Source organism: Gymnodraco acuticeps, unplaced genomic scaffold (assembly GCF_902827175.1).
Source record: "Gymnodraco acuticeps unplaced genomic scaffold, fGymAcu1.1, whole genome shotgun sequence".
Taxonomy (NCBI): domain Eukaryota; kingdom Metazoa; phylum Chordata; class Actinopteri; order Perciformes; family Bathydraconidae; genus Gymnodraco; species Gymnodraco acuticeps.
The window spans coordinates 909,120-922,991 of NW_022990906.1; the positions used below are offsets into that span (position 1 = coordinate 909,120).

The 13,872-nt window shown below is 41.4% G+C and overlaps 2 protein-coding genes across 3 annotated transcripts; both read right to left on the bottom strand.

Annotated features, from left to right (window-relative positions):
* Window positions 1–26: 26 nt before the first annotated feature.
* Window positions 27–4,365, bottom strand: LOC117557835 (G2/mitotic-specific cyclin-B2-like). 2 transcript variants are annotated; one of them, XM_034233803.1, is made up of 8 exons: window positions 4,219–4,245; window positions 3,925–4,035; window positions 1,887–2,174; window positions 1,655–1,813; window positions 1,346–1,582; window positions 1,039–1,179; window positions 850–960; window positions 27–776 (listed from the first exon to the last, which is right to left on the bottom strand). In XM_034233803.1, the coding sequence occupies exons 1-8, from the start codon at window positions 4,243–4,245 to the stop codon at window positions 666–668; spliced, it is 1,185 nt and encodes a 394-aa protein (XP_034089694.1). In that variant the 3' UTR covers window positions 27–665. The 2 variants fall into 2 exon arrangements, with proteins under 2 accessions (XP_034089694.1, XP_034089695.1); XM_034233804.1 differs by having other exon boundaries at window positions 628–776; window positions 3,925–4,032; window positions 4,219–4,365.
* A 1,508-nt stretch (window positions 4,366–5,873) lies between these two features.
* On the bottom strand, window positions 5,874–8,613 carry LOC117557847 (the record flags this gene model as incomplete). Its single annotated transcript, XM_034233824.1, has 5 exons — window positions 5,874–6,424; window positions 6,599–6,917; window positions 7,050–7,223; window positions 7,348–8,075; window positions 8,318–8,613. Coding segments are annotated over 2 exons (961 nt in total), but the record flags the coding sequence as incomplete, so codon positions are not given.
* Between the last annotated feature and the right edge of the window lie 5,259 nt (window positions 8,614–13,872).

A 13,872-nucleotide genomic window follows, 5' to 3' on the forward strand; every position in this document is an offset into this window, starting at 1 on the left:
GGTTATAAAAAAAAAAAAAGTTTGCATTTTTCATTTAAAGGTTTAATAATTTTGAAATGGTTGCAAATAAATAAAAATGTTAGTGGGGATTCACTCAAACACGTTCATACAGAAATATTAGTTACTAAACGAAAACCTGATGGATTAACAAATCCATATGTCAGCCAGCTGTCATTATGAATCACGTACAACAATGAAAATACAACCTCAGCCATTTAAAACCTATTTAGTTTAAAAAAAGAAAAGAAAAAGTAAATACTGTTGTATCCAACATAACAGATACAAAAAAAAAAGCATGATACAACAGTAATTATCTTAAAGTGTATTTTAAGAAAGCAAAAACACAATACTCATGGTAGACTTAAGAAATCAGATGGTCAACACAAACTAGAAAGAACAGTCTTGGTGCACACAACTTCTGATTGGAAGCGATGCATCATCTAAACGCTAGCTTGGAACTGCAGTTCAAGGTGCATTGGAGGAACATCCGATGTACCGTAAAGAGTTTCGTCAAAACATCATCCGTATAAAAAGTAAAAACAGTGGCTAAAATTCTGAACTTTGCTCAAATAAAAACATTTGAAGTGTAGTTTCCACAGATTGCGATCAATCTTAAATAAAGTGCAAGTGAAACGTCCACTGATGATGTAAAAGTTCTTTTTACATCAAGGATTGCTGAGCAGAGCGGCCGCCATGGTCTTGACGATGGACGAGTTCAGCTGAGGGATGAGGCTGATCTTCATCAGCTTGCTGCTCGAGTACTTGTTCTTCACAGCCTGCAGAGGAAAAAGGGTTTTATTTTTGCTACAACTCAAAACTTTAATGCTTATACTTGGTCGTTCAACTCACCTGGAACTTTGTCTTCCCCTCGTTGACCATCACTATGTTTTTGGCGATGTGCTGCATGATGGGCTTCAGGTGGGCGGCGTCATAAGTGGAGTAGTGCTGCTGCTGAGGAGACTGAGACAAGACAGACAAATTAACACCAGGAAAATGAAACATTTTAAGTGTAGATGCCCCTCCAATGCCATCACTCACCCAGGGCAGGGCTACCAGCAGCAGCTGGGAGAGCGCCAGAGAAGCAGCAGCGATCTCAGAGGGCCGATAGTGCACCATGTTGTAGTCAAGGAGCGTCAACTCCATCAGGTACTTGGCCAGCGTGTGTCTCTCTACATCAGACTGAGGCACAAAACATTAAGCACACTGAGAAGTCTTAAGACACATTGTACACATTCTTGCAGGTGGTTTTAGGAGGACATCCGTCTAGAATGCTGCAGACCTAGCAAATTTGAACAATGACTAAAGTAAAAAGTAGCGTCCCAAACAAATCCACGCAACGACTCACATTTGACACTTTGGAAGCCCGTCTCAGGAAGTGCAGAGGAAGAGGGCGTCCCAGCTCAAAGTTGAGGGCCCTCAGAATCAGCTGCTCCATCACCAGAATCTGAGCCTTTGTGAAGGCGTTGTCTGTGATGTAGGCGAAGTCTCCCACCTCTGGAGCGTACATCTCCTCGTATTTACAGGCCACCAGCATGGCCGTCACACCGACAAGCTGCAGCTTCCTGCGAGAGACCGGCTGGACCTGAAGCACAGCGGCAGACATTTACAAACAGCTCACAAAACACAAAGAAAAGACAGTTTAGACCGCTCCTACCTGGAGGAATCGATCCATGACGGCAACTGTGAGGTACAGAGTCTCCTGCAGCAGCTGGAACCTGGAGTGCACCTGGACCAGCCAGTCCACCAGGAGAGCCCGCATGCGCTCAGTGATCTCATAATGCTGCATGTAGTCGGGTCGTACAGCCTGCTCCACCTGTGGAAGCAAACAGATGTAACACTCAACCTTGCAGGGTGGGGGAAGAGAGCATTACTGGAGGGGTGAATACCTCCAGGACGTGCAGGTAGCTGTAGATATCTTTGACATATTCTGAGCAGAGCTGCGGCAGGTCCCCGTCCTCCTCGTCCACATCCTGCACCATGCGCAGCGCATCAGAGAACGCCTGGCACAGCTCCTCCTCCTCCACCTCCTTCATGGACACATCAGCAGACTCCTCTGAGACTGTGGGGAGGGGGTCTGCAGGGGCCGGGGCCATGGGTAGCACCACAGCTATAGCTCTAGGGGCAATGGAGGCTTTCACTGAGGGTTTGAATGAAGCTTTGGCAGGGCCCGTCTTCTAAGGAAACAAGTTTGGAAAGATGCATGTTTAAACATGGTTTTAGCTTTATGAACAGTGTCCACATATTCGTAGCCAAGTAGCTCATGTGCTAGGGCAGGGGTGGCCAACCTGCGGCTCTCGAGCCGCATGCGGCTCTTTGCCTAGTTTCATGCGGCTCTTCAGTTAATATTTAATTTTATATGTGTGAGTTTGGGGGAGAGACACTGACTCCTGACTAGTGGTGCACGGTGTACCGATACTTGAAAGGTATACCGCGATACCCTGCCGTTAAAAACGTTACGATTCCTCCGTTTAAGAATGATGGGGGAAAGTACTCCGGTGAGAAAGCGCCGTTTAAATAAGAGCTGTGTGTGTTCAGCGCTCTGCTTCCACTCCCTGCTCTGCAGCCGTGCCTACAGTCCCGCCCCTCTCAAGCACGCTCAAGTGCCTCCCCGCTCTCATGCACGAGCTAGCTGCCAGAGCATGTGAGAAAACGAGAAGCATGGCTGCAAGTGGGAGTGCAGCTGCCGCTGCGCCTCGGCTTGTTGACAAAAAAGACGCCAGAAGCAAAATGTGGAAGTATTTGAGCTATATCTCTGACAGTGAGGGCAAGCCTACGGACACCACGAGGCCTGTCTGTAAGAAATGTATTACTTGTATTTAATACGAATTCTTGTCATTTATTTTATTTATTGTTCTCATTGTTTAAAAGTTTGTGTTATGGTTCTGGTGTGAAATAAAGCACAATAATTACATTTAAGACTGTTTCCCTTTTTTTTAAGAAAAGTATCGAAAAATAATCGGAATCGCAATTCTTGACTTGGTATCGAAACCAAAATGTTGGTATGTGACAACACTACTCCTGACAGTTAAACCTGATATTTAGTAGGTCTGTTAAGTATTGAATGCTGATCATTCTGACGTAATTTGGCCGGTCAAAGTTGTTTGGGCTCGGATAAAATTGCTCCGTTACTTTCGTTCCGTGTTACTTTCGTCCCGGCTCTCCCTACGTGTGTATGTGTGGTGTCAGGTGTCAGTATGAGAGGATGACAGCGCGTCTAATTTTGATGTGGCCCAAGAGCCAATCACAATAATACCTGCGATGCAGTGAACCAATCACTTTTTGAGGGGGGGGGGAACCTATCGTTGATTAAACACTACTATCCAGTGTTTCCCCTACCATTGTCTTGGAAGGGCGCTGCACCCCGCCAACGGAGCCCGGAGCCCCCCCCTGAAATTCAAGGTGTTTAAAAAATATATATAATTTTTTTTTAAATATATATATCGCACCAAATTGCAAATAATCTTAACTACTGTCACTTTTCACATTGAACATGTGCTCTTTTATTAAATAAACTAAACGCTTTCATTTGAAGTTGTGAGTTTAGTGTTTTTGACCCTAAGAAACACTGATGCATTAATCAATAACAATAATCCACAGCTCCTCTCTGCTCCAGAGGATTTAAAAAATATATATCCCAATGCCACAAAAATGCATCAGTGACGTGGTTGAAATCTTGTCTCCAGAAAACAAAAAACTGAAACAAGCGGTATCAGTGACTGTGTGTTTGATGTGGCTCTTTGCAGTAACATAGAAAAAATGTGGCTCTTAACCTCTGACTGGTTGGCCACCCCTGTGCTAGGGGGTTTCTAGTTATTTTTGGCTGACAGGGCTGATACACAACACTTCGAATAGCTACAAAGGAGGCATGAAACATGGAGCAGTAGCTGAACCAAACAATTCTTCCATGATGATGATATAACTTACCTTGGTGTTGACTGCTGCTGCTTTAAAGTTAGTGATCTCTCCGAGAGCAGCTCTCCTCAGACCCACGACGGCTTTACCCATCTTCATGGGTTTCTCTCCGGCTGGGAGCTGCTGAAAGAGAAAAGGAAACAAGTCACAAACTACGGAGAAGCTTAAGAAAATAAAAACCCTGTTAAATAAGCTAATGCGAACATAAAGTCAAGCAAAGAAGCGGTAATGCTAGCTGGCGAAGCTACGAGCTTTGCAAACAATTGACGTGACATGCAGTAAAACAGTGAACTACAGTTTACTCACCACATCACGAACTTCAACAGAAGACATGTTAACTGTGGCTGCAACGAGGGGAAACAGATTCAAATAAAATACGGGGATATAGTTTAGCACCAACAAGCACGATTTAGCGACAGGATCCTTTGACACCGAGTTCAGCAGGTAAACAAGACAGAGACGAGCGGCTTTCAAATAGTGCTCCGTCAAATCTGATTGGATGCGGCTTCAGTAGGACGCTCCTGATTGGCTGACAGTATGAGGTCAAAGGTAGAAGCCAGGTGATATTTAAATTCAGAAAATAACAAGAATATGTTTTGTTAAGTAATAAAGTATATGCATAATGTACCTAGCGTTGTTAATCTACAAGGGGATACAAGTTTCAGTCATTGTTTAAAGCAACTAGTTCGTCTAGATTCTAGAATGACTTTGATCGGCGTGTCATTTAAAACCAGTAGCCTACAGTCGGCGTCGCGTCACAGTTGGGGGCGGGGCATTTCGAGGGGGAAAACAATCCTTTCCCCCTCGCCCGGAGCACTGTAAGCGCGCGGATTTTAAATGTTAAACAAACATGTCATACATTGATTCATTGCAGCCCATTTCCAGGGATAGATACCTTAACATGTTGTATTTAATAGGATCGGATTCTTGTCCATATCTTATTAAAGAGTGGACGAATGATCCGACTGAATGGCCTGAAGTTTCATTCCCTGATATCTTCTGCTACCTGGTTGAATCACCCGGTAAGAGGCCAAATCACGTTAACTGATGAATTAAACCTCACATAATGTATATGTCTAACAAGGAAATTAGCACGTTTTAGTGAATTTGTTCATCACACAATGGTTGTTATTGCACAATAGCCATCATGAGCTGCATATACATATTGGTTATTGACGACTCGGTACGTTATCACGCAGGGATTTACACACACACGCCTAAAGAACTATCGGTCCCTGGAGGCACACAACTTTTTTACAAGTGGCTTTGTTGGAGTTGTGCTCCATCATAAACTACCTTCATCGGAGACCTACCTGTTTCGATGTGATGTAAAGCCATCCTGGAGGATGACAGAGAAGCCGCAAAGGCTGGCTTCCGCATCTGCCAAACTATGCCATACCTGGGGGTTTCATGTGATGGCTATGTTTCCTGTGACTGCTGTGGTGAGGGTGTTATAGAGGCTAAGTGTCCTTACAGGTGGGGGCAAGACACCTCTACTGGGTATCAACAGTGGCTTGAGGACAAAAGAGGACATCTGGAAAGTCTGACAAGCTTAAAGAGAAGTCATGCATATTTCACTCAGGTATTTCAATATTTCACCTGCATATACCTGCACACCTCTAATAAGTCTGGAGCATTTTGTGCAATTATCCAAGAGAATTATCCACAGATGGCATACTGTCTATAATGTAAATATTAGTGTTATGATTGCATTGCATTTGACAGGTCCAAATGCAGATGTTTGTTACCAAACGGATGTATGCAGACTTCATCACTTGGACTCCTCAGACCTGCCTGATATTCAGAGTACAAAGAGATGAGGACTTCATCAGTGGTGCCATTAATGTGATGCAAACATTTTGGTCACAACACATACTACACAAACTTCGGGAGCTGAAAGATGCACAGGTAGGTGGTGGAATTTCCGATCAGTGTAAAAATGGCAACAAATAAGTCACTGACAGAGTTACATATTTATTTATACCAATTCATTTTGAAGCATATTATAGCTATTTTATTTAGTATCAACATAGACTACTAGACTATATGTACAAAATCAAATATCACAAAGCCTATACATTTATTTACAACATGAAAACATACATAGGCTACAAATAGAATGAATAATGGGCTGGACAATATTGTCTATACTTGTGACTTTGATACTAATCAGATAATAATTGTTGATATTGTTGATCAAATTGTTCTTGTGTTCTTTTCAAAGGGGGTGTACTCATTTATGATAAGCACTGTATATGTTTCTGCTAAGTAGGCAGAACACAGTCCAGTCGAAAGCAGCACAGGGAGTGACCCATCAGGCAACACAAGTGGCAGCAGAACATCAGGCAACAGAGGCAGAGCGTCAGGCATCAGAGGCAGAGCGTCAGGCAACAGAGGCAGAGCATCAGGCATCAGAGGCAGAGCGTCAGGCATCAGAGGCAGAGCGTCAGGCATCAGAGGCAGGGTGACAGGGTGTGCAGCAGCAGAGCAGCACTGAGATCAGTTCAGGGACCTGTGGAAAGACAAACAGGTGGTTTTGATTAGAAAGATCCATTATGTCTCAACTGAAACCTGTTAAATGGCACAATTGGAACAATAATGACTTCTTTGTTGTATAAAAAAGTTGTATAAAATATTGTTCTCTGATGCTCATTATTAAATGACTGCACATTGATTTTGTTCTTACTCTCAGATTCTGTAACGGTTGTACATGACACTGCCAGACAGGTTCATTAGTGCTGCACAGACATGCACAATCCTATCCATCATGGCCTCTTCTCTCTTCTGTCTCTCACCCTGCAGTCTCTTCACCAGGCGCAGAGGAAGTGGGCCATCCAGAATGTGGTACCGGCTCTTCAGGGCCCCAATGACTCTCTCTGCAGACCACAGATCGCAACATCTTCGGCTGACAGTTGTTTTCGGCCCCTCGTGAAAGACGGTGTGATGAGCTGTGCACCCAGAACAGCAAAGTCATCCTTCAAAGTGAAGCCCCTGTCGGCTAAAATCTGAAATAAACATCACAAATACTTAAAAACACTACTTTACTTCAACAGCAACTCAAAAATGGTAACTATGGGTAAATAATAAATTCACAAATAAGACTTAAATTAGAAACAAAAAAACAGTTCAATTGTTACCTGATCTCCTGCATGGTGGAACTTCTGAGATAAGAAGTCTGAGTTCCTTACAATATGCACATCTGAAGCCCTCCCTCCCCAGCCTTGGAGAGATATGTGATTGAGCCAGATGGGTGACATGCAATGAAATACTTCACTGTAGTCCAGTTTTTGTATTTTGAGTAGGTGATAGCTCTGTGAGAAGAGACAGTCGTTAGTAATACTTATCTATAAATTGTGTACATATACACAGACAGCCAGGTAAGTATTACAAAAACCCGACACTTTATGCATGCTATCAAAAAGAAAAATATCTCACCTTGTTTTCAGCTTCTTTGAGTGTTCAATTCTGATCTCAAAGCAGTCGATAATTGCAGTCACTCTAGGGTACTGGAAGAGAACCTCTGCTGGTACTGTGCTTCTGATACACTCTATCAGGCCATTTAATCAAAAAAGAAATGTTGGCGTACATCAAATCCAACCATCGGGAGAATACATCCAGGAAAGTGCTATATCTATGTGCCAGGTCAAATATTCCACACATCATATCGGTTGAGGGGTTCTGCCGCAGTTTCACCAGAGTAATAAAGAGCTGGTCTTGTGTTGACATCTTGGATGTTTTCTGTGACTTAACAAACTGTACCAGGTACTGATGAAGAGTGTCAAATACTGTCCATGACAGGCCTGTCATGACTTTACATTTAGTGTCATTTTCTCTCACAGTGTTTACCGACATTTTCAACGTCTCCAATTCTCTGATGGCTTCAGCTCGCTCCTTCATGGCCTCATCTCTTTCTCTTCTTAAATTATACAATTCTTCATAAAGTTGTTTTCTCTCTAACTCCTGAAGAGGTATGGGAGCTTCTGATGTTGGGGCTTCTGGTGCTGGGCCCTCTGATGTTGGGGATTCTGGTTGGGCAGACTGAACACCCTCACGCTTCCTCCTTCTCTCCAGCCTCTGAAGTACTGACCTGGGAGACTTTGTCTTTTTATGTGGGAACAGCGAGGGTGTGTAGTCTGGGTGGGCTATGTCCTCGTTTTTTAAGCCTAGGGCAAGACAATTCACAAACGAAATGAGAAGGGGATAGAAGGGGGTGAAATACATTTTAACTGCAGAAAGCTCGGAAGCTACCACCAGTGTTGTTAGCATAGCTGTGTTTTTGTATACTCAAGCAAGGTAGCCTGCATAACGTAGTAGTTAGTTAACTTCTCTTAAAACTAGTAATTGAACATTCATGTTAACTACGAAACAATTTAACACTGTTATTGTGTGAATAACGTTGTCATACCTGTAATGAAGTGCTGACTACAGACGTACACATGTTTGGATTTTGGATCCCACAGGTGGCCTAACTCATCCTCCCGACGGATCGCTTGAAGCCACCGGGTTCTTCTCCTGGGCTCTGTGCTCCCGTTGGGCAAAATATAAAATTTTAGATTTGGATTTTTAAGCTTGTTAGTTAAAAAGTTAAAAGTTAAAAGGGCACACTGCAGCTCCTGGGCATTGTGGAAGCCGGTTTGTTTTCCCCCTCGGCGCGAACCAGATGTGACGTTTTGTGGGCGTTCCCTCGCTTGCCGACTGTATCTATCATGATCATGACCCTTGTATATAATTATCTACTAAGTAGGCTACTGTACTTTGCTAAAATGTTGAGTGTATACACAACTTGAATATTTCAATTGAATGCTACTGTATAAATATGATGTTATAATTTAGAAGACAGACTTTATAAAAAATATAATTGGCGAAGTCACGCCCATCTACTTCTGGTCCATGGGACCTTATTTCGGAAAAATTATGCATTGAAGTCAATGGAGAGAGAAAACTTATCTTTCGATCCCGTTTGAATTGTGCCATGCATTACACATAGGCCTATGATGTTTGTCAATCTTAAAAAATAATTTCCATGTCAAAAAGTCACAGTTTGTCGTAAAACTGTTGAAAAATATGCAACTAGAAAGACTACAAATCCCAGAGTAAGTGAGGTCACAATTGTTTTCCTCCACAGAGGTCCCGTCTCAGGCTTCTCTTAAATGTCCCCTCCTCGACTCCCCTCCTCGAGACTTAGTCCCGCCCACAGGAGATGCGAGCGGAGGACCGAGGAGGGGAACCGAGGAGAGAGGAGGGGAAGCAGCAGACGTTTAAAGAAATGAGAACTCCTCTCCTCTGAGCGGTCATATTAAAGCGACGTCCGTTCATTAGTGATGGCGAGATTAAGCCTTATGAAGCTTTGAAGCTTTCCAGCCAATTGGATCGCAAAAGGGTTCATCTCATGAGGCTTTATCATGGGCTTCATTTGAACACAAAGTTCAAAGTGTGTAAAACAGGCAGATTGGACCAGTGGCGTAGCCAGGAATTATTGTGTGGGTGGGCCTGGAGAAATGTAGGTGGGCCAGGGGGAGACATATTAAGCGTGGGGTCTGAGCTGAAACTTCATTAATGATTTTAATGATTTTTTAATGCACTAATAGAACATAAGCATACATTAGCAGTGAAAACAAAAACATAGGCACTGCGGCCTCAGAATGTGTGTAAAACTGACATCCACATATGGGTACACAACGGTACTACTACTTTTATCGATAGCGCTTATGCTTATGCTCCGGGTTCAGTACCAACCACATCATAAAGTATGCGGACGATACAACAGTGGTGGGACTCATCAGCGACAACAACGAACAGGCCTACAGGGAGGAGGTGAAACATCTGACAGACTGGTGTAACACCAACAACCTGATCCTGAATGTCGATAAAACAAAAGAGATCATTGTCGACTTCAGGAACAAAAAGCACTGTCACCCACCTCTCCACATCAACGGCACAGCAGTGAAGACTACAGACAGCACCAAGTTCCTGGGGGTGCATATCACAAGCAGTCTGACCTGGTCCACTCACACTACATCACTATTAAGGAAGGCACAGCAGCGCCTATCCTGCGCAGGTTGAGAAGAGCACAGCTCCCCCCTCCCATCCTCACCACGTTCTACAGAGGAACCATAGAGAGCGTGCTGACCAGCGGCATGTCCATCTGGTCGAGAGACTGCAACGCCAAAGACTAGAAGTCTCTGCAGAGAGTGGTCAAGACAGCAGAGAAGATCATCTGAGTTTCTCTCCTTCCCATCAGAGACACCGCTCAGAAACGCTCCCTGACAAAAGCCCAGAACATTTTGAAAGACCCCACTCATCCTCACCATGCTCTGTTCTCCCTGCTGCACTCCAGGAAGAGGTTCCGCAGCATTAAGAGCAAAACAGCCAGATTCTGCAATAGCTTTTTCCCCCATGCCATCAGACTGCTGAACAGCAAGTAGACCAGTAACATAAAGATTACATTACGCTGTGTAAAGAGCACATATTTGTTATATAGTAGGCCTATGTCTATCTTAGTTATATGTATAAGTCTTTATATTTTAAACGCACACTTTATCTTTAATTGTATCAGCACCACGTCACTATTATTTATGTACAATTTTAGCAAGTTTTTATATTGTCCTGTTCCTGTAATAGGCCGCAAGGTGAACCTCGAAAAGTCCTTTAAAAAAGAAATCCCGCTCCACAGAAGTGGAACTACATAATCTTTAGTTCATAAAAAAGAACGAGTCATGCCTATCCACCAAAGAAAAGTTCGTCGCTAAAAATCCTGTCAATTCTTCTAGGCACGTAATTATTGGCTGAACTAGTCCCTTCAACGCGTAATAACATCTTGGTCAAAAGTAGTGCCACGGTTTGTCACGTGTTCGTGCTACACCAATTGGGTAGCTGCATATTGTCAACAGAAGTGAAAGATGGCCGCCTACATGGTTACGCTAAACCAGACCAAATGGATTCTAAACAGTGCTGTATGCTTGTTTTATGTCATGTTTTGTCATATGTCTTAATACATCACTAAGTCCGAGGTATTTGCGTTATATACGCGGTATTTGTGAGAGGTTTTACTATCTGGGAACAGAGTTGACCATCGAATCAACATTGACTAGCAGCGTTTATCAGCCAACTCCAGCTACAACAACATTCCTGGACTACCATGTTCGCATCGCTAGGTTCATTGGCTGAGCTCGTGGATTATTCCATTAGATTGAGGATTTGTTGTCTGTCTGTCTGTTGTTATTGTTATCCTGTACACGTTAAATACACTCTTAAAATAAACATGACTTGATTTCATACATAGCTGCGTCCAAGAAGAAGGTTAACTTGTTACGTTAAGTAATTTAGATCAATAAAATGCAGTACTTATACCAATGACCATTGATTAATTAATTTACTCATTCATCATATAATAATTTGATGAATTACATTATTATTATTATTATAGATATATATAATATATATATATTATAATTATTGTAATATGATAATATTGTATTTGTTACTTCAAAATCAATGCCACCGTTGTAAGCTTGTCCTGTACGTATTCCATCTTGTATTGGTAAAATAATCTGTAATATGCATGTAGCAATGTTTGTGTGTTGATAATTTTGACTTTTTGAGACTTTCTGGTGCGTTTTCCTCGTCCCCGCTACTCGATGAAACCATGGCGGTCGCCATTTTTTCCAAATCTGTTTGTTGATACCGGTATATGCAGCTACCCAATTGGTGTAGCTCGATCACGTGACGGACCGTGGCACTACTTTTGACCCAGATATTATTACGCTTTGAAGGGACTAGTTCAGCCAATAATTACGTGCCCAGAAGAATTGACAGGAATTTTAGCGACGAACTTTTTTTTGGTGGATAAGCATGACTCGTTCTTTTTTATGAACTAAAGATTGTGTAGTTCCACTTCTGTGGAGCGGGATGAAACGATAACAGGGTTCACTTTATGGCCTATAAGCCAGTACAACGAAATTTCGTTTTAATAGTACACTCTGTGTCTTGTTGAAATGACAATAAAGTATGTCTGTTTTATCAATCCGGTCCTTCAACACCTACTTTTATCGGTTATTTTGGAGAAAAAATTAAGGTAAACTAACTAAACAAATTGTGAACAAAACTAACATTGCTTTTTATTTAAATTAAATACATAATATTTCACATCAAAAGAAACAACAATGTTTTAACAAATCGTATTAAATAATGTGATGACAGAACTGTAAACAGAATAGCTGAAACTTTAACTAAATAAATAACTCAGTTACCTCTAATCATTAACCCATGTTTGTATAATGTAGTTAGCTCCGTGTGTTGCTGCTAGCATACATAACACCTGACGTGGAAACGTTACTCGTGGATGGGGCTACAGCGCTAAGACAGTCGAACCCGGTGCATTTCTCCGTCTGAATGTGGTGCACTTTTGCTAAATGTTTAGACACATTGCTCGTGTTACCGGCCTTACACTAAACTCTTATTGCACTTTTGGTAACGAGTATTGTCCATATCGACACGGCTATAGTTTAACCACACCTCGGAGCGTGTTCTCTCCGCCATCTCCTCCGTGTGTGTGTGTTGCTGCATGGAGCAGCTGCGTGTGTGTAAACTGCCCCGCCCCCTCGCTCATTCACTCACGGCAAAAGTTACTTTACTTACTATAAAAACTCACGGTAAAAAAATGCACTCCCTATTCCATTGTCATGAAGGTGGAATCTAACTATATCCAGAATAAGTTGTATTGGATCCAGGCTAAAAACATGTTTATTTCTGCTGTAAAGTTGGGCATTTTAACATTGGGGTCTACCCACCCGGGCCGCGTCTATCGTTATTCCAACCCAGTTTAGATTTTGCTTCCGCATTACGCAAGAACGTAGCTCTACGCGATAGCGTCATAGCCTTCTTCTTCGGCTGTTATAGCAACCTGGCGTTACATCTCTATGGGCGGCAAATATGATCTGACAAGCGAAATACCGTCCTTTTAAACGCCCATAATTATAATTATAATAATAAAATAGTCCTTCTTTGTCAATATGACTGACGACCACACTTATGCAGTGCTGAGGTAATGTTAATTCATCATTTAATATTAATTCCTGATGGATATAAGAGGGATACATTAGCAAACATCTGTATATATAGCCTATATAATGTTTCGTTTTTTTGTTTGTCATGTAACATATTAACGTTTTGACCTTCTGTTTAGGATGTAAAGGTATCTATTTAATATTTTATTTAATGTCTATTTTGTTATATAATACAACATTTGACATTAATAACATATAAACGTTTGTAAAATATAAAAATGAAATGTTGGGACATTTATAAAAATGTATTCCTTTACATAAAAGTGCTTTCCAGAGGTGTAAGAAGTGATAAGATCTTGTACTGTACTTGAGTAAAGGTACAAGTACCAGAGTGTAGAAATACTCAATACTTTTATTATATTGTGTTGTTTATATATATGTATGTGTGTGTGTACAAATGAATTAATATAAAGTGTATGTGAGTGTGTGTATAAATGAATGAATACATCTGTGTGTATACATGTGTGAGTACATATAAGTGTGTGTTTATATGTTTATAAATGAATAAATGTGTGTATATATATATAAAACAGTATCATTAAATAATGCTGTGTGTGTATAAATGAATGAATACATCTGTGTATATTTATGAATAAATATATGTGTGAGTACATATAAGTGTGTGTGTATATGAATAAATGTATATATAAAATAGTATCATTAAACTATATATATATAAAAATAGTATCATTAAATAATGCTGTCAAATAAATGAAGTGCACAGTAATAGTCAAGGTTATATTCAATATTCTGCTGATAAGATAAGATATTTAAAACGTCTTTGTTTGTCCTGAAAACGACATTTGAGAATACACACAGGCTATTTATAGATGATAAAACACCAGTAATACAATCTCAGGAATCTTCGATATGGCTTTGATTACAGATCGTTTAC

What these genes read in the sequence shown, in the direction of transcription:
- LOC117557835 (XM_034233803.1), bottom strand. Translation starts at nt 4,245, where the DNA reads ATGTCTTCTGTTGAAGTTCGTGATGTG. An exon ending in CTGTTGAAGTTCGTGATGTG is followed by an intron (nt 4,036 to 4,218) that starts GTGAGTAAACTG and finishes TTTCTCTTTCAG; the next exon opens with CAGCTCCCAGCCGGAGAGAA. An exon ending in TGCTGGTAGCCCTGCCCTGG is followed by an intron (nt 961 to 1,038) that starts GTGAGTGATGGC and finishes GTCTTGTCTCAG; the next exon opens with TCTCCTCAGCAGCAGCACTA.